The sequence below is a fragment of the Vanellus vanellus genome (genome assembly GCF_965231255.1).
Source record: "Vanellus vanellus genome assembly, chromosome: 1".
Taxonomy (NCBI): domain Eukaryota; kingdom Metazoa; phylum Chordata; class Aves; order Charadriiformes; family Charadriidae; genus Vanellus; species Vanellus vanellus.
This window is the reverse complement of record NC_138905.1, coordinates 75,018,536-75,044,224: the sequence shown is the minus strand read 5'-3', so window position 1 is coordinate 75,044,224 and position 25,689 is coordinate 75,018,536. Positions and strand designations below refer to the sequence as shown.

The window sequence follows — 25,689 nt, the reverse complement described above, 5'->3', positions numbered from 1 at the left end:
TCTGTCACGTTTCTAAAAATAAAAACAAACAATAAGAAAACCCTGCAACACCCACCCAAAGCTTATGCTGTATAATTTTAAAAAATAGATCAGTTCAAACAGTTGAAAAATATTTTTAGGGTGCAGAAATTCAAACTGGCTTTTTGGTGCTGGTTTTTCTTCTTCTTTACACTCTATAATCTAAGATAAGTTCAGCCTTCAGCCCACGTTTCCTTAGCCTGCGCACAAATCTTTTGCTCCTTCAGCACAGGTGGCTAATACAGGCTTCTCACTTATCTCCCACCCAACCCCACCCCTCTTACATTTTAAACTGAGCTGAGAATCAGCTAATACACCATGCAAACTCAGAAACGGTTCTGAATTACAACTTATCACGGCCCTGTTGAACAGCTGAAAAACGCAACAGAATTTTTGTTTACTTTCAGAGTTCCAGGTGATGCCTACTATTTTAAACCATAGTCTCGTATCCATGCTGCACCTACTGTCTAGATTTCACAGGGGCATGTAATTATAAAGAATCAGAGCATACCTGCCAATATGCTGCCCTGACTATTACATAAAGTTAACGGACAAAGTATAGTGATTGTCTTGGATTTTGGCTATTAATATTATGGGGAGATACTGATTTTGAAGATGCAAACCTACACATTCCCATATTTTAAATAATTTTTATATTTGGCAGAGACTATTTCAACTTTTTCTTCTTCACGTTGTGACATCTCCTCCAGAACTTGTGGGTTGAGAAATAACTGTAGAAGGTTGTACTGGTAACATTTCTAACTCCGATTCACGTACAAAGATGACTGCATCGCCACTGACATTTATTAAACACTGAGCCTGAAAAAAAAAAAAAAAAGACAATATGCAGTTACTGAACATTAAATAATAACATATTTTATGTTTTCTTATATCTGCTAGATACTACACAGGCAATAGAAAAGTCAAGGATCAAAGAAGGACAGATTATTAGCATTTATTAGTGAGGCAATCTCTGCCATTATTTCCTTTTATATCCACCCACTTTTGTGCTATCAAACGTGTAACACAGATTCTCATAAGACCACCACAAATGAAATACCTTGGCAGCTGTACTTGCTTTCACTGCTGTTTTGAAGATATTTCATGTACCAAACCAACCATATTCCATTACCATCTCTACCAATAAAGTTTTGTCCAAAATGGAACATTTTATAGCAACAACTCCAGGTATTTTTACATGGAGTTAGGATGAAAATCCTAACATTGCAACATCAGAAAAGCTAAGTTCAGCATTACTCCTCAACTGTTTCCTGCAATTTACTTCATTCTACAGAACTTAGTATTCTTACCCATTTGGGTATTTATGAAGCATATTCATAATTTTGTGTTAACTCTTGTGTTCAAGAATGCTCTTGGCTTCTTTAAACATTACGACCAGAGATCCAGAAGCATTATGCTGACATGGATCTACAGGGTGGTTGTTTTTTCAATATCGAAAATGCGTATTTGCCTCATACTAATCACAATAGTACTGTTATTTTATAACAGAATTTACCTGATTTTTGTTTGGATTTTCCATGAAAACACACTGCTTCATTATGTATGAGACAACTGCATTCCCCCCTAAAGCTGCAACGTGAGCTCTCACCATTGCAAATACTTCAGCAATAAAAGCATGGAGAAAACCACTGACACCACCCTCCTACAATGGAAAAAAGAAATTACACTTTACATTAGGTATAGCTACAAAATGCTATATACTTTTCTTACATTTTTATCAGCTGAATATTTCAGTAAATCCTAAATGGCATGTTGTACAGAACTTAAAAGTACTTCAGTATTTAATGGGTCACAGTTAAAAATCAGACCAATGGAACTTACTGTTTGAGGAAAAGAATCACAAGTTATTCACTTGTGACTGAAATTCTTTGCAGTCAGTATATTGCATATACTCATACTTTTCAGATATTCCTACACCTCTGCAGGAACACTTAATATTCCAATGACAGTTGAATAATGACTTTTTTCTTTCATCAGAAAGGATACTACCCTTTTTTTTTTTTAACTAGGAAGCAGATAAAGAGTAATTTCTACTGAGGATTAAAAGAGATTTAGACTTCTTGGAAATTACTGGTAAGGAGTGGCCACTACCTTTGGTCACTACAACTTCATATATGTTAATGACTGTCATTAGTTCTCAACATTCACTAAAGAAATGATCCCTGAAAATACAAAGTAAGCAAGGGACAGAGCAAAGACTTGACAAGCAAGCTATTCAAGCTGCAGTCAGTATAGAAGTGTCACGTAACCATTTCCCTGGTCATACCATGCACATCCTTTTGAAAACGCTGTCCATTTCACACGGATTTCTCAAGTTAAAAGAGGCTGTAACTTGCAAGATCCAAACAAGATGTTTATCTGATCAAAGTTTCTCTGGAGCGCTTACAACTCATTTTATGAAGGCTGACTGTTTTTCTTAACATCTGCTAGGTAATTTTACCAATCTGTAATTAGCAAGAAACAGCACTGACAAAGCAGGCAAGACATACATTCTATTTATGTGGCCGGAAACTGTAGCAGAAGGATGCAGCTACCTCCCACAAGGACAAGAAAATGGTAAGTAACGTGTCTTGAAGGAGTATGCTCATGCTCAGAGGAGTCTTTGTTGTCCAGATCCAGACTGGAGATCATTGAGTATCACTAGCTACACCCTCTAAGCTGCTTGTGGGGTCATAAGCTCTACGGCATGCCTCTTAGATGTTCACACAGAGCTATGTTACTGAGAATGCACAGAATGTAATACTAAAGATGAGGATAATAGTTATATATGATACAGGAAACCTTGTATTAACCAAAGAATTCTAAAATCCAAATACACTCTGAAAGTTCATCATTGAGTGTGCTAAACAAGAGAAGGGATTTTTTTTTTTTGGCTTTTAAATTAATCTCAGTTTGGGGTTCAAATAATCCCAACTACCATTATTGGTCAAAGGCCTATTTTCTTCCAAATAGTTCTGTAAAAACTCATTGGTTTAGTGTTATACCCACCCATAAATTCAACAACAATGGCAATGGTCAAGTAACCCCTTCCTAACATTGCCAAACACAAAGCAGCTCTATATGCTCTGTGACAAGAGCACTGCAATGTGACTTACTCTCCATTCAGCACCTACCCTCAAGTGACAAAATCTCTATTCCCTTGCTGTGCCATACCTCAATTCAAACGTCTTCAGACGCTTCCTTTTGGTTATTATTATTACCAAAAAGTGCTAAACCCTGATATACAGCTCACCTCACGCAAAGAAGTGGTTTCTCGTATAAAAAACATGTTGATTATCCCAAGGTATTTGGTTATTTTTGCCCCAGGTAGAAAAGAAAGAGGTGTCATCTTAACAACCGAGACAGTAGAATTGGCGCATGATGGAACAGAACGGTGCCGTAAGTATCCCTCAGCCAATGGACTTGCTTTATCAAGTGATGCAGCTAAAAAGATGGGGGGGGAAAAGAAAAGAGAAAGTAACTATCAAGTAAGATCGATTACTATTTCTCAAAACACAAAAACTCTTCTTTATGGTTTCCAAATAGCTGGGTGACAACATTCAGCTGCCTGTGATGCTCAGCCATATCATGTGAGAAAGGAAATTATCATGCAAAGCATGCAAAAGGAGACAAAAAGCTGAAATGGAATTTATTTGGAAGAGTGGCATTCCTGCAAAGGAAAACATTGAGGCGAGTAGCTGCACATACAACAATCAGTTATAAAGTGAAGGTAAAGAAAAAGTGCCAACATTTTGAAATATGTATTCTGCCGGAGGAACAGATTATAGGAAGTGTGAAAATTGTTGTGTTTCCCCAGTGCAGCATTTCCCAATAAAACAGATATTAATCTCTGCTAATTTAAGCAAGATAGTCAGACCTGTGGCCAAAGAACTACTGAAAAATAACTCACCACTTGCTAATTTAGTGACCATTGCCTTGACTGTCACCTTGGTGATTGCTTCCTGTTTCTCACCAAAAATTTTCCAAGATCATACATACACCTACATCCATGCAGTGTATGTTATATAATTAGTAGGCGTACACATTTATTGATAACTAATTTTTACTAAGTGAACAGAAATACTGTACTTTGCTTTTTATGATACTGGTACATAAACCCTATATTAGCTTACAAAGACATCAACAATGTCGGCAGTTTTCACACTCAGGTATTCATTCTACATGTGATCTGCAGTACTATTGCTGGGCAGGAAACTCCACTATTCACCACTGGGAAATCAGAGATATGTCTCAGATTATCATAACGTGGTAGAAACAGCCGCCTACTTGTCTTAATTGATCCGCGCCTTATGGTCTGAGCTTTCAGTTTAATGAGCTCTATCCAGCTGTTGCATCTGTCTGCAAAGGAACTGTAATCAACTGACGTTGCTGAAAACACAGACAGAAAAAAACAAAAGAAAAAACAAAGAAAAAAAAATATGGATGATGTCTCTTGCTCATCCCAATGCTCCTTTTGAGGAAGCAATTATCTATGTCAGAGAGAACAAACATCCCTTTCCAGGTCTGTTTAAAGGAAAAGTTACAGTATAAGTTTGGACTTGTCCAAACCAGTGTACCGATTTCTGGTGATGTCCCAGCTGTGAACCAACTGCCTGACTGGGACTTCATCACTGAAAAAACATGCAAATACAGTCATTAATGACTTATGTTAGATTATTTTCTTTTTTTAGTCTCATTTTAGTTAAGTTCTGGCTTCTTAGAGTTTATTTAAGCCTTGTTTAATTTTAATTTTCATTGCTATTCTTTTCCTCACAAAGAGTTGGTAAACATGATTTAAGCTTCCTAACTATCTTTATCAATATCTAACCTATGCACTGAAAAAAAAAAAAAGGTTTGGTGGTGAGGGTAAGAGTCACAAGCTGAAACAACACCTCTGTTTTAAACACAAATGAATTTTCCTCACAAAACACTGTACTGCTTCCCCCAATATCCCCTCTCCAATACCCCTCCCCATTACCATTACAATGAGAAATAGAGTTGTTTCTGCTATGACTTTTGGTATTAGTTGCAGGGGTGTTTGCGTATCTTAAAAAAAAAAAAAAAGTTTTGCAAACACCGTTTCTTCATTATCTTGAAGAAACGGAAGGAACACATGCTAACTTCAAATTAAGACAAGCAAAAAAGCTCTCTCTCAGGAAACTAATTTTCTGTCAGATAAAGTGATACCAACATATCTGACAGAGACACACTGTCGTTATTAACAAAACTGACTTTTGTAATTAAAAACCACACCAAAATATTATGACATCATTAAGCCACACCAGAGCACGCATTCTCAGTTAACTAGTAAACACTTCCTGGATTAAAACACATCCAAAAAGAGTATACCAATATCCTAAGAATGCTTATTCTGTTCTGGCATATAGCTAAATCAAGTAAACTCACCTCTCTGAGCAGCAGGAATACCTGTGTGGGAACTTGCACCTTCCAGGACTTCTAGTAAGACAAAATGAATTCCATTCAGATAACATATGAGTACAGTCACGTAGTACAGGACAACAGCTTTCTTCTTTTAAAAAAGACTTTTAGTAAAATATAAGAAAAAAAACCATCTATATATACTATATTATGTATTTTGATAACTCATAATAAATTGGTGTAAATAATCAACTGTACTAAAACTGCCTTGCAAATTATAATATAATCATTTACTAAAGGTCATTACTGCATAAGGTTGTATACAAATATTTTTGAAATAACAATCTTACAGAAAAGTATGTAAAAAAAGTATGAATATATTAAATAAGCTGCTAAGTAAACATAACTACAATGAAACCTTGAGTCTACTTGTGAAGAAATACCAGATGAAATTATTATCTAGTTGAAAGCCTCTAAAGTGACATACAGTACAATATGGAATGTGAAGAACCTCAGGAAAAGTGATATACATGAACAGGCCACCCTCTACTGGTCACTGCACATTACACAAGTAGCACAGTCTAGTAACAGTGAAAAAGACACTAGTGGGAAATTTCTGGATAGCTCCTCTTTTTGAAAATGAAAGGCTAACAGTATCATAATGTGACCAATTAAAAGTTAAGCACACACAAATGCATAAAAATAATAAAACACAACACTAAAAAAAAAAAAACCAAAGCAATACGAATATTATTGCCGAAACTAAGCTGACCTCTGACAATACAAGTAAATGTGGTAGGCACCCTCCTTTACACAACTTATGTAATGGACAAAAAAGGGAGCTCTAACATTTTAGTAAAAGACCATTTACAGTAATTCACAGATACTAAATTTCCTATTACTAGGCATTTTGGCAGGTAGATAGTCAAACAATGGAGAAAGAAGTAAAGACAGGTGATTTCAATGAATGACAACCTAATTGTTAATACAGTCATAAAAGAATTGTGACAACCATTCTTGAAATGCAGCTTTATCTCAAGTAAAATAAATCAGCTGATTAACAGCTAAAACGTGCTGCACTGTACAAACTGTTGCTCAGCTCAACAACCAGTATTTGCTAGATAAAGTATTTCCCACCATGAAAATAATGAATCTCATAGTTTGAGGCTGACAATACACGGAGTTATTTTATATGGGCCATTTACAGAAGCAAAGCAGTATGAGGCAAGCCTAATCATTAAGTAGTTTGTAATACTTTAAGTCAAATAACACCCAACCCACAGCGGTCTTTCAATACTCTAAATGCAAATATAGAAGAACTAGGAAATCTACAAAAGAACACATACAGAACAATTATCCAACCCATCTTACATGGCCCTCAATAAATTTGACTTTAGGAATTAATATATCCATTATGCTTAGGTATCAAAGAACGTTTAAAGCATGTGAAAGTACAGACAATTTAAAGCTACCACAACAATGAAAGAGCAAAACTCAAAAATCAGTAAAAAACAATAGTTCAGCATTCGTTCTTTTAACTGACCTTTAGTTGGTGAGAATGGTTGAGAAGCAAGGGGATCGGAGCAAAGTTCTAATGGAAATTGTAGCTGTTCTTCATTGTCTGTAGATGCTGCAACCAAGAAAACAGACCCAATTGATAATTAACCCCCAAAATAAGATTTGCCAGTAATAATAAGCACTACAGATTCAATTTAGTCAGGTCAGACCAGAACAGATTCTTTTCAGCATATGCATATAGTGATGCAGCTCTGTATGAACAGTTAACTGTCTGACAATAAATCCAGCTGCAAAATTGAACAGAACCTGTGTTCCACTGAACAGGATTTGATTTAGTATTTTCAGGAAAAAAAAAAATTAAGTCAATCCATGCATTTTAGATTTAATTCTGCAGTTAGATCTGAGTTAGCTATATCTTATGGTAAAAAGTAACATTTAATTTATTTCACTTAAAAGAAAACAAACAATTTACTGTTACCATTGAAGAAGTAAGGTATAACTACTGTTTTAGAAACACATGGCTCTGTCCTAATACCTAATTCCATTCTTCAGAATGGAATATCTTCAAAATTCTAAATTCCCATATACAGATTGCATACATAAATTTCTAGTGTAAGATGGTGCTTCATTAGCAAGATGGCATACGAAGATTGCAGTAGTCTCTTCTATTCCTTCCATAATGCTATATGCTTCACTGATCTCCAAAAATATTATTGGCCTACTTAAGGTTTTTTTTGAGTTGGGTTTTTTTTTTTTTTTTCAAAGTATTATGAATAATTTATTTTCTGCCGCCTTGAAGTAAGGACAAAATTTGCTACTTATAGGAACACGTATTCTCTAGTGACTTACACCACATGTTTCAAAATCAATGGAAATGTCGTCATCTGTTACACTAATTCTTTAGAGAAAAGTATTCAAAGAAAGATGGTACATGGAATAAGGAAATACCAAACATTTTTTTCATGTTACTGTAAGTTTGTTGCTTACGTAAAGCAAATACCTAATACTTCAAAAGTAAGTCATCCTGCTAGAGATCACATACATGAACTCTAAAAAACTCTATGTTTTGACTTTACGATTTTATAGAACCTCCTTGTAAAAATGTGTATATGTAACTGAAATTAAAATGTAGACTTATTAGGTACTGGAGAAAAACCAAAAAAAAACCAAAAGAAAAATATTATCTCTTATCTTTATATGCCTCACAATATTTACCTCTTTGCTGTGATTTTTCTGTAGGGGCTTTGTTGGCTTGTATTGCTTGGTTTTTGTCAAATGTAATTGCAACAGCTGTGACTGCAATCTGCAAATCAGAAATATATGGCATATTAGGTAACTTAATCTCTCGTGCAACCTGCAAAAATAATTTTGCAAACAAGCCAGCTTTTTCCATAGAAAAATAACAGGGGGAAAAAAAAAATCGTCTAGAGTAGACATCTTAAAACCCTTCACAGCAGAGCATAAAAGGTAATACTAAGATCCGTTGTTAGAACATACACCTGACAGTTTGTCCCACATTTATGATTTTCCTTCTTTCTTGGTGAACTGACATAAAAAAGAATCATAAAAACTCGTTATCATTGTATTTGTAAGAAAAAGAAAGAGATGTTTAATTGAACACAAGAATGATGCTACAGTTCCAAAGAAAACATTTTTAGAAAGAATGAAGTATATTGCATCATCTTGAAACTGCAAGAAAAAAGTTAGGCGATTATAATGACAGCATACTTAGAAAACTAGTGTGCCATATTCTTGTAATGTATGTGGTAACACCTTTTAATGGTCATCTAGTCAGGGCTTTTCATTTCCTATCTAAAAGATACACATTATTAAGACGCACCGCACTCATGAAATGCTATGTAGTCCCATGATTCTCAAAACTGGTCAACTCAATAGGTAATCCTTCACCAAACATTATGGCCTTAAGATTTACTTCAGAATCCACGAGACATACTAGTAAGTCAAATCCTAGCCTAGTTTACTCTGAGCAGCAAATGTTAATTAAAGGCCAAAACTGGCATGCCTACATGCTGAAGGTCAAAAGAAGCAGTTACTTACCTGAACTAATTCATCCTCTGGTAGAGCTACAGTAAAATTTACATGACAAAGACAGCAGGGAACCATAGATCGTAGTTTAAAATACAAGCTCTGTTGAAGACAAGACATTATTTGTGTTACTCAAAAAAGTATGTTTTATTTCAGCACAATTAATGATCAAAACTCTTTTCATAGTAGAAATAATCTAAGCATATTAATCTAAGCATATTAACAATCATAATAATATTAACATTTTCATTTTTTCTTGAAGAAGAGTTACAGCTGTGAAAAGACAGGATAGAATGCAATCTACTGTGTAGCAGTCTTTACATACACTGGAATAGGTTGCCCTGAGAAGTCGTGGATGCCCCATCCCTGGAGGTGTTCAAGGCCAGGTTGGATGGGGCTTTGAGTAACCTGGTCTAGTGGAAGGTGTCCCTGCCCATGTCAGGGGGGTTGGAACTAGGTGATCTTCAAGGTCCTTTCCAACCCAAACCATTCTGATTCTACGATACCTCTGTTTTTAGAGTACATATCAGCCAGAGGACTCATTCAGAGTCAAAAAGCTTTGGAAATCCCTTAATATACTGAGATGACTGAATCTATAGAGCAACTTACAAACTAATTACAGACACTTTGTAGTCTAATGCCTAAAAGTAATTATGAAGAAAAAGTTATTTTCAGTATAGCCTGATTTTGCTTTGCTTACATTTGAACAATTAAAAAAATGTTTGAAATAAAATTCTTACCTTCAACAGATTCTCACAGAGATCATTAAAGTTCTTATTAAGTGTTTGATTTGTTAGGTTAATGTTGCTTAATCTGGATACTCTTACTGCTGTGAACATCTGAATTAGAAACAAACACACTTTTTTTTTTCCAATATATGCCTGTATTTTATATTAAAAACAAAACAAATTCATAAAGACAGCAAATAATGTGAGAGGGAGAGGGATCGAAAGTAAAGGAAAAAAAATGCAGCAACAATGAGTCAAGTAAAGTGGTTATTACTCATGAAATTTTACAAACAAAAGGCAAATTTTCTGTGAACTAATGTATATGAATATAGGAAACAAGTGATTATGCAAGGTATGAAATACTCTATGCTCTTTTTACTTGCTTCATAAAGGAGTCATTCTACCTGATACCTATTTTGTTAACTGCTGTTGAAAATTGTATGTTAACTGTGTACAATAATGTACACAATAACGGAATGTCACATACAAATACACAGGCAATCCCATCAACCTGAAAGTATGCTGCTGCTGCAGTCATGTTGTTTTCAGGTTTGAGCTGTCCCTCTGCAAAGCAGTCTTGTACTGTGCTAATTAGGTGTAAAAACTCGATTAGATCTGTTTTAACCCTCTCTGTACAAGACTGAATTATGTTGTACAAACATGACCAAAATGTAATTATAAATAGAATTTTTCTCTACTCACCGGATTGGCTTTATCTAATTCTTATTTATCTGAAGTTGTGAATGTTACCATATTCATATTCAGCATCTCACACTAAGTAACACAGTCAACAATTTGTTTCTCTTACAAGGCTTCAAAATCTAGCCAAACTCTTAAAAATGCCCCAAACCTTAAAGTTCATATTTACTCTAATTATTTTCTGATTTTTGTATTTTTGTACCAGGTTCTGTTATGTAACAGCACTGAAAAAAAAAAAACACAAAGAAACAGGTTCTCATACCCTATTTTTTCTTACCAAAATGCTACTTTAATTTCTCACACAAGAATATCCTTTTAATTTATCTTTCAAAACTAGTGATCTCTAATATATATTTAAATTACTATAGCATATTTCAACACAATTTGGAAAAAAAATTTAATTTTCTTTGAATAATCTTACTTGAATTTCCGGTGTCCAGTTATTTATACCAGGCATAATTTCTGTATTGCAACTGTAAAAACCTGTAAAGAAAATATTTGGGGTAATCTATGCTGCACACTGAAATACAAAAATACTTTTAAAGAAACATATGTGACCTTACTTAATGTTTTGCAAGTATATTCCCTCGTGTTTTTGAATATTGAATAATATACCAGACATAAGACCAACATTCAAAAAACAAATGTAGCATCTGAAGAATACAATATAACATACAAAAGAACCACATGCTTTCTGTTATTCATACTGCAGTGGAAAAACGGATAGCAAAGATGGAACTCACCACTTCTAAAACACTAATTCACTACAGCATTCTTATTCTGAATATTTCTTCAACTGCCAAAAAGCAAGGCCAGAAATGTTATCATGTTGAGGAACATAAGAGGCTACAATGGCATGAAATGCAACAGTGACAGCTGCTCCCGATGGAGACTGGGTAACTCATGTCATCTCATGCTCAGACTAATTGGCCATTCACGCTCCCTGACTGCTGCACGGAACTGCTCCTCCTGCAACCCACAAACCAAGAAACTCCTGACTAGCGAGTTCTTCTCCCTGCTCAGGACCAAGAGAAGTTTTTTAGCTCTGATCAAGATATACTTCAGCATTCTTGCAGGATGAAACACCCCAAATCCACTGCTGCTCTGCCTAGCTTCTAATAGACAAACTACGTACAAATGAGGAAACGTATTAAAAACGTGGGATAAGAAAAGCTAAAAAAGCTAACCTTTGACATATAGCATAGAGATGCTTTAAAGATACTACGCCTAGAGACTGACTGCAAATACGCAGCACTTACTAACTTGAAGAGAGACTTGAAAAAACAAAACAAAACAAAGTATAGTGACTAAACACCAGGATAAAGAAAGTTATAAACAGCAAATAGCATAAATAAGACTGATACAAAGTGATGATTCGCTGTTCTTCCCAACATAACAAAAATGAAAAAGTGGTTGATACAAACCAAGCAAAAGCAGCTGCGTCTTATATGGGTACAGATCCAGATGCAAAACTCTATGAACACTGAAGGTGCACATGGGCTCAAAATGCAAATAAACAAATGCATTTGTCAAAGTTTGTCAAAGACTATTGTTTACAAAGAGAGTAACCTTCTTTCAGGATGCTGTTGAACTATGAACTGTTAGCATGCTGTTCTGTAGGATTTTTCCCCCCTCGCTCTTACGTTAATGTAATACACATTCTCGCCTGATCCCTATCAACAAGCAGACTTTAAGTGATTTAGTATGCCTCTCCGAAAGTTGGGTTCTTAAATAATTTTTAAATGCAACTAAATGGGCACCTTACAGGGTTCTATTGCCAGCAATGCAGCCCCAACACTCGTATTTGTACTGCAAAGTAAAACAACATCAATTTCAAGTCTCATGACTGAATTTTGAAAATTATTCACTTTAATCAGTTTTATGTTCTCAAGTCGCAACACTTTTTGAAAATACATCTATAAAAAACACTGACAATAATTAGAAACTCCTCTATTTCTATTATTTGACTTTACTGCCTTCTACAGAAAATGGCCAATACTGACTTGGATAAAAATGCTGTAGGCGATTTAAGAATTCCAAATCATTTTGGACTTTGCTATTTTTAACAGAAAAGACTACAAATGCAGTGAACACAAAGACTTAAACTGACAGTACAGCACAATCACAAAGCAAAAAAAAAAAAAAATACAAATGCACTCATTGAACAAGAGTGCTGGAATAAATAACATTCTTTGATTACAACACCAGTATGTCACATTATATGGCTACAAATACTTAAAGACCATTCTGTTCTCTGTACTACTCTCATTGACACTGAAACCTGCAAATTAGCCATTCAGTCTAAAAAACTTCAAAAACTGGTACATTAATATAAAAGATCCAATTGTTATACCCATATGAAGAAATTACAGATTTGCAACAACCGTACAAATCAGTGACCTACAAAATGCCACACAAATACCGTGTTCACCTCAGTTTTCAATAAGCGACAATCCCCATAAAAAGCTTCATGACTTGTTTTTCACAGGTATATCTGACAAGCTAAACCCTTCCAGAATATTTTCCCTGTTACTATTTTTTTTTTAATAAAACCAGCTCTATTTTGTCATTTTGCAGCCTACAGTAAAATTAGAAAAATGTGGGTTTAACTATACCAGAAGGTGGTGGAGCATCTGTCAGTAAAGAATGTACATCTTCCATTGCATCTGTATCATCAATCTGGAAAAAGGAATAATTGAGAAAAATCATGTTGCTGTTCCAGTCAGAAGTCTCAAAAAGATGTCAAAACTTTGTTATCAAGAGATCTATACCTGGCAGCTGAGTTTAGATTTTAAAAAGGGATTCCATCAACCAGACCTCTAAATCTTAACTAGCAGCCTATGATAGGCTTAGCACTTGAAAAATAGTTCCCTTAATTAATTTTTATTAAAAATAAAGCAAAAGCAATGTGCACAGAACACACAGAAACTGCAACAGATAAGACCAGAATGATAAAAAAGAGAATTTTTGAACGGTTTAAGGTGCTGAACAAGGTTCCACACAACAACTTGCAATTTTTGCCAGCTAAGGACCTTTGGCTACTACAGCTCTCATAAGGTCTGTATTATACTGATGTGATCATTCTCTGCTTGTTCCAATGACACAAAAATCTTTCGAGGACTTTAAAAACCTTGCTTAGTATGAACAGCAGAAAATCAAACAGGTAAAGGTAAATTTGGGGATTATTAGTTTTTCCTGTCCAAATAACCTCTATTCCAACCAATCTTTAAGACGTTTGTTATGTTAGAACAGACTGAGAGGATATCTGCCCTGCTACCATATGTGTCATGTGTCTTCAGGTTCATTCTACCTTACTGATCTGCAAGAGATCCACATTTACCTCTGACTTCCAACATTTTCTTATCGAGTATTTTGGCAATTTTTTATATTTTAACTCCAGTATTAAAGGGTTCTCTGTCAGGTATTTTTTCTCCTTCTCTCTCTGTCAAAGTAAGACAAGGAGTCTTTTTTTTTTTTTTTCCCCTCAAAAAAAAAAGACAGATGGTCTTACCTCTCATAATTGCCTTCCTGGCACCTCTTAGCATTTCCTCATCACAGTGATTTTTTTTTACCACTTTTTCTTACATATTTCCAGTGAACAATGATTTTACTCTTGGAAGGTCAGAGTCAGGAGCTTCACTAAAGCACCTGGAATATTTTTTCTGATATCTAATTTCTTAATGAAGAGAGTAGTAAGTAGTTTCACAGACGAAAGTCCTTTTTTTCTACAAAAAATGACTGAACTACCAAAGCACAGGGATGAATATTCTAGGACCAACATATTCACATAATGTAAACCAGTAAACGACAGTCCTTAAATAACATATCTTATTTTTCTTGCTAACTTTAGCACCATTTATAATGTGTTATATAGTACATTACAGTGTATTTACATTTCTCCCTTCCAGGTGGAGATCTCCTCCTATCCCCCTGAGTGCATATAGTAGAGTAAATAAGTACGGTAGAAAGAATTCTCCAAAACAGTAAAAAAAAAAAAAAAAAAAAAAAAAAAGCTGAACTCTGCTTGCAGTATATAATGCAATCCTTACTCATCTGATCTTTGCTTATAATGTATCAAGGAAGTGGACAGAAGAAGTACGCCAAGCTTTTATTATTGCTATCTCTCTTCTATTTGACAACCTTTAGAAGTGGAATGGAGGATGGGCTTATGTTTTTTCCAGTTTATTTTATGACTTGTCCAAAGGATCTGTTGCAGTAGAACAGTCCTTGGATTGGGATTTTTTTTGTGCCTTACCCAATCCTCTATTTTTTTACAAAGGCATTCAACCCTTTTTGCATTTATCCAAGTATTTTCTGATTGGCTCATCCATTTCAATACAGTGCCTCAGACAGTATCTATCATAACTTTTGTTTTGAGGATACAATTCCAATCCTGTCAGTCTACACAACTGACAGTATTAAAAACACCCAACTGTTAAGACCAGCTGCAAAAAATACTTGATGAAAACTGTCCTCATTTCTTTTTAACATGAGAGTTAACTAGCATCAAAGTTACTTCTAGGGACTTTCCAATTTACTTACTTTGATCCTAGTATACCTGTAATGCACTGGAGAGGAAAAATTTACTCAAAGAGCAGAAGCACCAACCAATCTCAATTTAATATACCAATCTCTCCCAAACAGTTATTTTTTCACTCTTTCTTACCTCTGTTTTCAAATGAACTGCCGTTACAGCACACTCTCTCATTCTCCCTATCTACAACCTTTATTCCAGATTATTTTCTATGAAGATAGTGATTTGTGAAGATTAACATAAAGGAAAGTCTTGAGCATACCTTAGGCTGCAATTACAGGCTCTAATTTAATTAAATTGTTTTCTTTTTCTTAGTCTAGGACAGGTATTTGTAATACTTGCATCTACAAGAAGATGATCAAAACTCTAGCCTTCTTTAGTGCTTGGCTCCTTTCCTTCAAAAGTGTACAATGTTAAAATCACATCTTTGAATTTTAGTGAATAAAGAGGTAAAAGAAATCTACATTCTTTATCTACAGTTATTCTTGTTTCTAGTTGTAGCTGTAGAAAGAATTGGAAGGTATTCTCTGAAGCTGTAAATTCTTAAACTCTGAAAAGCATCAGCTGAAATTCAGAAAAGCAAGTCTTCTTTTATGTGCTCTCTTGACACTTGCGTTCTTTTGAATGCTTCGAATACTACCAGTTCTGGAAACTCATAATCCTGAATACCCAACTATAACAATAAGAGCTTTGAAACAGGAAGAATATAGAAGCTTTTTCTTTACTAACTCTAAGATGTGACAACACAAAACCTCAATGTATAAAACCACATCTGTTTTGGAACAGTCATGACCACCGCTTGAAGAAGACAGAAAGGTATTTCTTAACCGTTCTTAGTTATTATTCTAGGTATTACATGTTCATGAATAATAGCAGGGCAATCTTTTCTCAGATACTGTCCCTAAGCATAATATAGCTGTGCTTTAAGCAAACAGAGGAAGAAAGACAATGCAAAATCCAATACTTAACATTTTTTACTGATAATAAGTGGAAAAAATGTATATACAATTTAAGAACTGTCTTTGGAGAGAAATAAGAAAACTTTTCTCCATTTTTTTTTTTTTTATATATAATTCAGGAGAAGAGAAGTATGAAAATGAGTACTGAAAATATTTATCACCTCCAAGACAAAAGCATCCTTTTTCCCATGTGAAAGGTCTAGCTCTGTAACTTCATCAGAGCTTTCTGATTGAGATCTTAATAACCTAGAACGTTGTCTTGGCTCTGGAATGGGAGACCCAATGATTTCTTCAGGTAGCTCCTAAAAAGGATATAAAAATTAACAGTTGTTCTATGTAGCTTAGAAATAATTTCACTTATAAACAATTTGTTAACAGTTCTAATAATCAGAACATTCTGAAAACAATTTTACTGAGAAATAAATCTAAGTACAAAATTATGTGGATGTGTGTCTTAAGAGATCTGAAAAGTCCAATAGATTCCCAAAATATAGTGAAAAGAATCTGTATCTATTGAAAAACAACTTATGTTCTGAATGATTCAGTTCATAGGAATTCATGGATATATATGGTGTTTATCTGTTTGACTCAGAATGCTTTCTTTTTAAGTACATAAAAGCTTTACTTACTGGAGGATTAATCTCATAAAGTTCCTTGTTTTTTGCTATTGTATCGTTTATTTTCTTTTGCATGTGAGATATATGCTGCTCATAGGTGCCATCATTTGGAGTCTTCCCAGCAATCTGAATACCACCAGGTGTTGGCAAAGCTGCTAGATACACACCTGTTGCAGACTTTTAAAAAGTCATTAAGAAAAACGACAATTTTACATAAGCACGCGCTTCTAATATTTTCATACAAAGTTTTCCATAATGCTATAATGGACAGCATTGTGATATGCACTTTATAGCATAATCTCTTCCCATAATAAATGGATCTCTCTCTGACATTCACTTATGAAAAAAAAAAAAAAACCACAACACTATTCTTTTAATAAATTCTCTCCTTCTTATGGGTCTTTTCCATAGCGGAGCTCTTAACTTACCTAAAAGTTCCAAACAAAGTATGAATTAAAACCTCTGTCTGAGTCTATTTTGCATAAGCAAGTGATGGCTTCAAGAATTTAAAATGGCCAAACCATTTACAGTATCACTGCAGTTGTGACAATACTATTTCTATTTACAGAAAACAGATCATCAGTTCAGACAAAAGAACATGCCAGCTAGTCAACATTACCCAAGCATCCTCTTAAACTGATTCAGGAAGAAGCAACATACTTCACTATTCTAACCCCACATGACAGAATGAGGTTAGAAAATACTGTTTATGAACATTTTTTGACTACCTCTAAGACACTTCTAAACTATCATTTATTTCTTCAGTGTCATCAAAGAAGAGGCAACAGACCTTTCTCTTGTTGGCAACTAACCAAAAAGATTTACTGAGAACCTTAATTGACCTTATTTGTCACGGAACTGTAATGCAAATTGAGGAACAGGGATCTCTTTGACAGGACCTTTAAAGAACACAATCATTTTTCTATAATTTATGCCATTAAACCATTTTAAGTTTCTTTTCCTCTCACCCTCTTTCTAACAATCTTGTCCTCTAACAGAGTTTCAAAAGATTTGATTCTGGTTTTTCTGGTGCTGAAAGACAGTGTCTGATTTGTCAGGATTAGACACCTCATTCATTCCTTTCCTCACTTCATTTATTCTTAAAATAACATTTTAATATCTATAGTTATTCTGAATTCCACAACCCTTTGTATGTCTTTCTGTCCTGAAAAAAACCGTAAGAAAGCAAAAGAATCCCAAGATTAAAACTGTACTTACTGCCAACCCCATTAGCATATTTTCACCCACAGTGATCTGAATTCTCAGGCCAAACAGAGCATTCATTCCTCTCAGCTTAAGTTTATTCATCAGTTGGGTGTGCACTTCATATTCCATAAACGGCAAGAGATTACTGATAGATGTTGCGTTTGCTTCAGCTTGAGCTTTCTTCTTTAGACGGCACAACCTGACAATATGAAACAGTACATGACATCAGCAGATAAGCATTTTTAATGGACTGCTGAAGACTGAAAGTGATCACGGGGTATTTTGATTTTTTTTTCCTCATTGTATATCCTAATACAAACAGTTCATTTTTAATGTATTTTAAAATCCTGTAAAATATTAAATTCTCATCACGAAGATCAAGGCAGATTGAGCCACTGAGTCTCAATAAGTAAGATTTCATTTTCATTTTTAATAGGAAACTGTATGTTTATATTAGCGATATATAAAACAGAATAACACATAGCCTTCAACATTCAAAAATATTCCCTATCAGAGCAAAATACAAAAATTATAAATACTGTATTTTTGTAAATCGCTGAAGTCATGTCTCCTTTCTTAAAACATGCTTAAGGACTCTTATCAGACAGAAACAGCATGCATCACACAGGGTTTTTGCCATAATATTCTGACAGCACTGAATAACTGTGCAATATAAAGTAGTTTTCTACAGATTCCAGATAACCATCTATGAGATGTTTGGCTAAATATATTAACACTCTCATTGTATAGCAACAATTGTTAAAAATTTGCCCTGCTCACTCTTCTCAAAGCAAATGCTGAAGACAAATACAACTTCTTTGCTACTGCAAGTTGTCTGGTGTTTGTTAAACACCTCCCAACAAAGATACGATTATTTCAAGTGGCAGTTACTGCTGCTCTTTTCAATTGAGCCTCAGAACTGAAGTGTATTCTTCTAGATGGCTGCAACTGTAAAATAAAATGTCGGTTCTTGCAAGAACTCCTTGATACTGCCTTATCTGAAAATTTGTATTTTAAGCTTTTCTTCTAGTAAGACCCCAAATGCAAACTTCTTTCTGTTGCTCCTGAACACTCCAGGTACAAGCATAGGAAATTACATCTACTGGTATAACTTTTGAAATTCCTATTAATACAGTTATTCAAGGCACACTTTAGAATAAAGCAAAAACAGACTGCCCGCACAGCTCAAGCATTAACCAGACTAGAAATACTTATCTTAAAAGAATAAAAGAAAGAGCATAGAAATCCCATCTCTGACTGTATTATGTTAGTCATGGGTTCAGTCCCATAAGCTGAAATTCAACCCCCACACCACTGTGCCTACTTTCACTCACAAATTTTTGTTCAAAAAGAGCATGACAACTGTACATTTTAGTGATATGAACAGACAGACAACACCACCTTCTAGGGACAACATTTATTACATAATCAGGAAAACACAGCATTTCATCCAATTGTAACAAGTTCACCTCAAAATCTTTCTAACTATAGCTTCAGGTCTTTTTCTTTTTTCATTTTTTTTTTTTTTTTTTTAGGGGCTGGGAATGTTTGAGGCATCATTCTAGAGAAAATGGGACACCTGCAAGCGCTCCAGAGACAGATCAGGGACCACCATGTGACACTAAAAGTCAATGCCCACAATGGTGCTGAACACAGAGTTTATTATGGAAAATACCAAAGGAGGAGCACAGAACACATCTCTACAGTACCTTCAGTAATTCTGCTCTAGCAGCAGTCAGAGAATGATCATTAAAAAAAAGGATCATAAAAAAAGCTCAGATGAGAAGGAACTTCAAGAGGTCTCCAGTCCAACCTCCTGTACAGACAAAGTAGTGTCAACTTTGAGCTCAGACCAGGACGTTTAGAGCTTTATCCAGACAGGTTTTGAAAGGTCCCCAAAGATGGAGACTGCACAACCTCCTATGCAATCTGCTCCACTGCCTGATTGTCTTCACGAGTAACTAGTTTTTCCTTATATCCCCTTTGAATCTGTCTTGCTTCAACTTATGCCCATTGTCTCTCATTCTTCCACTGTGCAACACTGTGAAGACCCTGGCAACATATGCTCCATAACTTCCTTATAGGTACTGGCAGGCTGCTTTTAGGTCCCACCGAGTCCTTTCTCCAGACTGAAAGAGTCCAGCACCCACAGCTTCTCTTCACAGGGCAGGTTCTCCTTACTCCCTTGGTGGCCCACCACTGAACTTGCCCTGGTTTTCTGATGTTTGCCTTACTCCCAGAGGAGGACAAAACTTAACAGGTATCGTATTTTCTGGTCCCACTCACTGTGGTCTAACTGGCAAACTTGAAGAGAATGCAGTCCATCATCCCCTCCACATCATTAAGACATTCAACAGGACAGGTCCCACTCCAGACTCCATTATACTCATCATGGCCATCCAGGTAGGTTACATACCATAAACCACTACCCTCTCAGCCCAGCCATTCAACCAGTTATTTATCCATGTAGTTGGCCACCCACACAGACTGTACATAGCTAACCCTTCCTTCTTTCCCACTGTAAACTGCCTTACCCCATTTTCCAAATTCAAAGACCATAGCATAAACTGGACACAGCCATCAATTCTACAGAAATAAGTTCAGTTATGGACATCAGCACAGAATTAACACAACTGACTTTAACAGTTCATTCAGTTTCCAGTGCAACAGCTGTATCTGATCACATTAGCAGCCCCAAACAGCAAGTTAAAGAACCAAAAACTCTTACATCCAGGCAGACAAAATACAGCAATTCCTACGGGCATTAAAAAAAGGGCAAACCAACGTCCATCAACATGACACGTAACACAAGGGGAGGAGGAGGCTGTCATTATCTCCTAGCAATTCAACATAAAAATTTAAGGTTTGATTACATACTGAATTTTTGAAAGAATTCCTGTTGCTAAGATCTCCAAAACTTCACCAAGAAAAAATTTTGATAGATACCTGGCTTGAATAAGACATCCCTTCCCAATAACTATTGCCTCTACAGGAAGATCAATTGTGGTGAAAAGGACATCAGGAACTTTTTGTTTCCTGCAGTTGTAACAGTAAGTGAGGTGAGCAGGGAATGGCATGTTCAATTCATCATATGGTATATGGCAAAATCCACAACCTGGTGGTGAAGCTTCTTCAATCCTAAAAATACATTATGGAGAACATACTTAAAACATCTGCATCTTATTAACAATGATCAATACACGCACGTATAAACACCTACAGATACCTACTTAAATCATACACTGCAGCTATACTCTGCTCCATTATACCAATATGACAAGTACCGCATTTTATGAAATAAAATAAAATTACACTGCACACTACTAGCTAAAATGCTTTAAATAAAACTTGCATTGAAACTTGTTATGCAGGGATCAAGAAAAAGTACATACAATGACCAACGATTTATATAAAATCTAAAACATTACTGAGCTGGCTTTAGGCACTATGATTTCTAAATGTAGTCCATGATACAACAGTTGTACAGAGAATTTGCTGTACCAAATACAATGAGAAGTCTCTTTTACATGTATTGGGTCCAAAAACCTACACAAACCTAATGAGCAGAACATAAACAACAAACCAAACATCCTATTGGAATCAGCATAATATATATTAACATTATAAGAAGAATGGCAAGGTTATTTCCTAAGATAAGGTATTAGGTAAAACTTGTTATTCACTTAAAACATAGTCCCACTCCCCCATAAGAAATATCCGGGAATGACCACTATAGAAATACAAACAAGAAAAGCATAGGCTAACTACATCACTTCAAATTTATGCCGTTTCACATAAACAATTCATCTCGGTGCATTCTGAAGAGATGCTTAAGCAGATTTGACAGATTTGGAACATCAGTTATCATAGACTTTGGCAAATATACTTTGCCTCAAACATGGGCTTTGTCCGTTTAGTTGGTTTAGCTTCCTTTCGCATTTCTAATCTATGCCAGGATTCTCAGTAGCACCGAAATACATATTTTGATAAAAATGCAATTTTCTTCATACTGTGAACACAGTATTTCTTTCTCTCCATCACATAGTGCATACAGAAACAAGCATTTTTGTTCTGGCTACAGTTTTCAAAAGTCTATCTACACAAGAAGATAATGGCCTCCCGCTAACAAAGTAAAAGAATAATAAATAATACTATGTTGGCAGGGTTACTATGGAAAAAGTAATTTAAGTGCTAAGGTGTAATAAATAGCCTTCTTACTTACAACTACAATAATACCTTGAAGTATTTGATTACTATCCTGACAAACACATAATAAATTACCAATATGCATTAGTTAATTTAATTATTTTGTCCAAAAAAAATAACTGTTTGTCAATACTCATTCCGCAGATTTTATATGCAAGAGCATAAACAAAGGGTAACGTCATGTTTTTCCTTCAGTTTCATGATGTTGTTGGTAAATGCCAACTAAAACATGCATCTTTTGTAAAAATCTGGCAGCATCTTTGTTTTACAACCAAGCTATTTTACCTCCCATACAGCTCTTAAATAGTATATATAGAGCATATATACACATATCACAGCCACAGCAGTTTTTGGCTTACATAATTTATCATTATAGTGTGATATAAAGTTAAGAAAGATACCTGAAGAGCAGCAAAGAAAAAAATTGAGTTATGATCTGTGGTTAGTAGTCAAATGTGTTACCTTATTCAGACTGTTAGAAATAAAAATAGAATATCTAATTTGGTGCAGAGTTCCATTACTTCTGTTGTTGTTGTTGTTAGTGAAAAGCAGTAAAGTGGTTGGTCCCGCATCCTGCACTGTAACACTGTAACCTACCCTAATAGAGAAGAACTATCTTGGCTCTGAGGAAAAAAATCAACCTCTCCCTTCTCTGACCCTATGGAAAAGAAGCCAGGCTGCCAAGACAACCTTTGTTCCAAACAGCCTTCCATGGTGCCATCCTGAAGAAACCTAGGGTTCAGTACAGCTGCTGTGCCAGACGCGGACAAAATACAGACCTCTTCACTATAAGAGAAAAGAATTACAACAAAGTGAATTCCTACTATGCAGTGCTACTTTTATTTAAAACTATTAGACTAAAAGGCTGGTACAAAAGGCTCAATGAATTCAATATAACCACTACTTTTGTGCATTTGTGCAATTTTATCCATTAAATCTCACAAGCAATGCTCTTCTGGTATTTAAACTATCGTATAAGTAAGAGATGCAGAAAGACAACAGAAAGACTAAAGAGCTTTGCCCTATGTTATAAATAATATGCTATAACATCACAAAGGCTAACCAGGTTTAAGTATGGTTTTCAATGCAAAGAAATCCAGCCAACCAACAAAAAGCAAAGAAACATTAAAAAAAAAAAAAAAAGAGGCATAATTGTTTACCAAAGTAAAATGGAAGTTGAGAGCCTCATCATCTTATAAACATTCACTCTCAAAATGAAGTTACAACTCAAGACTGACAAGGGTGCTTCTTGGAGGATAAAAAGTAGCAAAACAGTAAAATTTTACTATTAACAACTACAATAATGGTACATATAGCATGTAACTAGCCGACCATATTCATCATTTCACAGAGTTAAAGCTCTCAGAAGCACAAACTATGATCACAGAGCTTTTAATATTTCTGAAATTGTTAAATAAGAAAAACACATCTAACATTCAGTGCTTGAAATACTATATTGGAAAAGATACAGAGAAAAGCTTTCCCACATTCTCTATTATGATGCACATGCCTTTTTTATTTGTTGTTTCTCTTTACAGAATAGTTTTTCATATATAACGTGTCTGGCAGACCAGTACTCACAGACAGAGCCTTGCTCTTTAAGCATGGAATAAAGCCAAACTGGCAAGTAAGAATGGGAATTCTAATAAACTATTTTATCAATGATCAAATACTACCACACCAAATTGTGAAATAACCCAATAACTGACTATCTGTACTCCGTACATTCTTTTCCCCATAGTTAAGTCAATATATTTGGTGGTGGATTTTTTAAACCTACAGTGAAGTAATCAATGCTGTGGCTTTCAGACTGATCATTTCCGGTTACCTTACTACTTTACCAACAGATGGTGCGCACTCATGAAAGCCCTATGTAACTCTGTATTTCCTTCTTTAACTTATCAAAACTTTTTTCCAACTTCCCTCTTTAAAAAAAAAAGCAAATGCTTAGTGCTTTTTCTTTAAAGCATTTTGGCAAAATCAACTAGACAGAAAATAAACTCAGATGTCTGCATTTGCTTCAGTTACTTTTCTAAAGCAATTCAAAACAACTAGTGAGCCAGAATACTTTTCTGTTTGATACCAGTCAGACACACTTGGCCCCAGGAGAAGCTCTTCACAGATTACTTTCCAGAGCTAAAAAGAGACACCTTTCCTGGGCCAGAGAGAAGGATGAGCAATTAGATGAATCCCAAATTATTTCTCCCAATCTCCAAGCCTCTTGCAAAGTTTATTATTAAGACACCAAAACACAAGATTAGAATTCTCTTAGCCAAAGGGAATACAGTAAGACACTGGAGCTTCGGCCTCAATGCGATGCAGGGCTGGGGAATTCAACCTCAAAAGACTACTGCAGAGCTGCAGTTTATTATGTTAAAAACTACTGTAGTACTGAAAGATAAAAATAATGACACACATTTACCAGAAAGAAATACTGAACTTCTACACTTAAAATATTCTAGATCTATCAGGCAGCATATTCTCCTTTAACTTACAATTAATATATTACTAGTAAAGAACTTAGTGCCTTAAGTTTGAAGTTTACTATTTAAGTACTGGTCTGCCAGTTGCTACCCAATAATGAAATTGCAATACATACACTTTTAGGAACAGGTCTTCACTATTTAGGCAGATTAGTGTTTAGAAAACTTCATAAATAAATTAATATTGTTACTACAAAAGCAAACACGTAGGTTTGAAGAATTAAAAAAAGAAATGTAATGTTCATTAGAAAAAACTTAAAACCCAATAAAAACTCAAACAAAAACATTATAAAAAAGAAGCATAATACTGAAATCTCAGAAAGTTACTTTAACGAAGTCTCTGAAGTAAGTATACTAGACAGTACCAACAACTGTGCTGAAATAGTTCATCATTTTTAATCCACTGAAGATGAAATAAGTTTTCTGTGGCATTTTGAAAATCAAATCATCATCATCATTTACCAAATGCTAGTTGATTCACTGTAGCCCACTACAGCATGACAACCCAATGCCTTGGCATGGGATTTTATTTCTTGTCTGATTTCTGCCCACCACGCATCTCGTGTCTCTGGTTCATCTGAAAGACAAAGTGTAAATCAGTTCACTATTCTGCACTATGTCAATATAAAGCTTCGTGCAATTAATCTGAAAAATCAAATTTTTCATATTCTAGTGTTTTATTGTATCTGGACACTTTATTCTTAGCTATCACACTTCAGGCAAACACTAACGGGGCTTTTTCATTAACTTTCTTGTTTATCACCCATGTGAACAGGTTCTGACAAATTACTGCATTCTTGTTGTTGTCCATATGACAGATAACACCAAAATACTGTAGATACTGTTTCAATCTTGGCTTACTTGAAGACCATAGTATCAATTTCCAACAACATGAGAGCAGTATGTAACTTGCAACAAAGCATCACATATAATCTGTAATACTGAAAAACTAATAGTAGTAATGAAACAGTATTTGTAGTAATAAAGTAATATTTTACTTCAGTATACACTTGAGAACTTTGAAATAACCTCAATAGCTTTTCCTACTGCAAGCAGTTCTCTCTGTTAACCAGATTTTAAAAATACTTGTTCAAGACTGTACAACTAATCACATACACAGTTCTGTGGTGTCCTTATTTCAGCACTTATAACTTTGAGAAGTCATAGGTATTTGAAACTACTTCTTGATTAGCAACATTAAGAAGCACAAGATGTATGTTGAATATGTATTTCTTGATACTTTTTTGCTTCAGTATCCTGGCAACCGCATCTTCTTCCTCCCCCTCCCCCCAGATG

At 35.0% G+C, this 25,689-nt stretch overlaps 1 protein-coding gene across 1 annotated transcript in view; it reads right to left on the bottom strand.

Moving 5' to 3' along the window:
- Positions 1-309: 309 nt before the first annotated feature.
- Positions 310-25,689, bottom strand: part of C2CD5 (C2 calcium dependent domain containing 5) — a 68,278-nt gene continuing 42,898 nt past the window's right edge. The window contains exons 13-30 of the mRNA XM_082498654.1: positions 24,856-24,970; positions 22,508-22,696; positions 20,651-20,842; positions 17,717-17,903; positions 16,511-16,675; positions 16,043-16,183; positions 13,004-13,067; positions 10,810-10,871; positions 9,702-9,800; positions 8,974-9,063; positions 8,131-8,218; positions 6,941-7,027; positions 5,425-5,475; positions 4,596-4,649; positions 4,306-4,407; positions 3,272-3,462; positions 1,535-1,681; positions 310-837 (exon numbers count right to left, since the gene is read on the bottom strand). Of these exons, the coding sequence (XP_082354780.1) occupies positions 706-837; positions 1,535-1,681; positions 3,272-3,462; positions 4,306-4,407; positions 4,596-4,649; positions 5,425-5,475; positions 6,941-7,027; positions 8,131-8,218; positions 8,974-9,063; positions 9,702-9,800; positions 10,810-10,871; positions 13,004-13,067; positions 16,043-16,183; positions 16,511-16,675; positions 17,717-17,903; positions 20,651-20,842; positions 22,508-22,696; positions 24,856-24,970 (2,156 nt within the window). The 3' untranslated portion in view covers positions 310-705. The remainder of the gene's footprint in view (positions 838-1,534; positions 1,682-3,271; positions 3,463-4,305; positions 4,408-4,595; positions 4,650-5,424; positions 5,476-6,940; positions 7,028-8,130; positions 8,219-8,973; positions 9,064-9,701; positions 9,801-10,809; positions 10,872-13,003; positions 13,068-16,042; positions 16,184-16,510; positions 16,676-17,716; positions 17,904-20,650; positions 20,843-22,507; positions 22,697-24,855; positions 24,971-25,689) is intronic.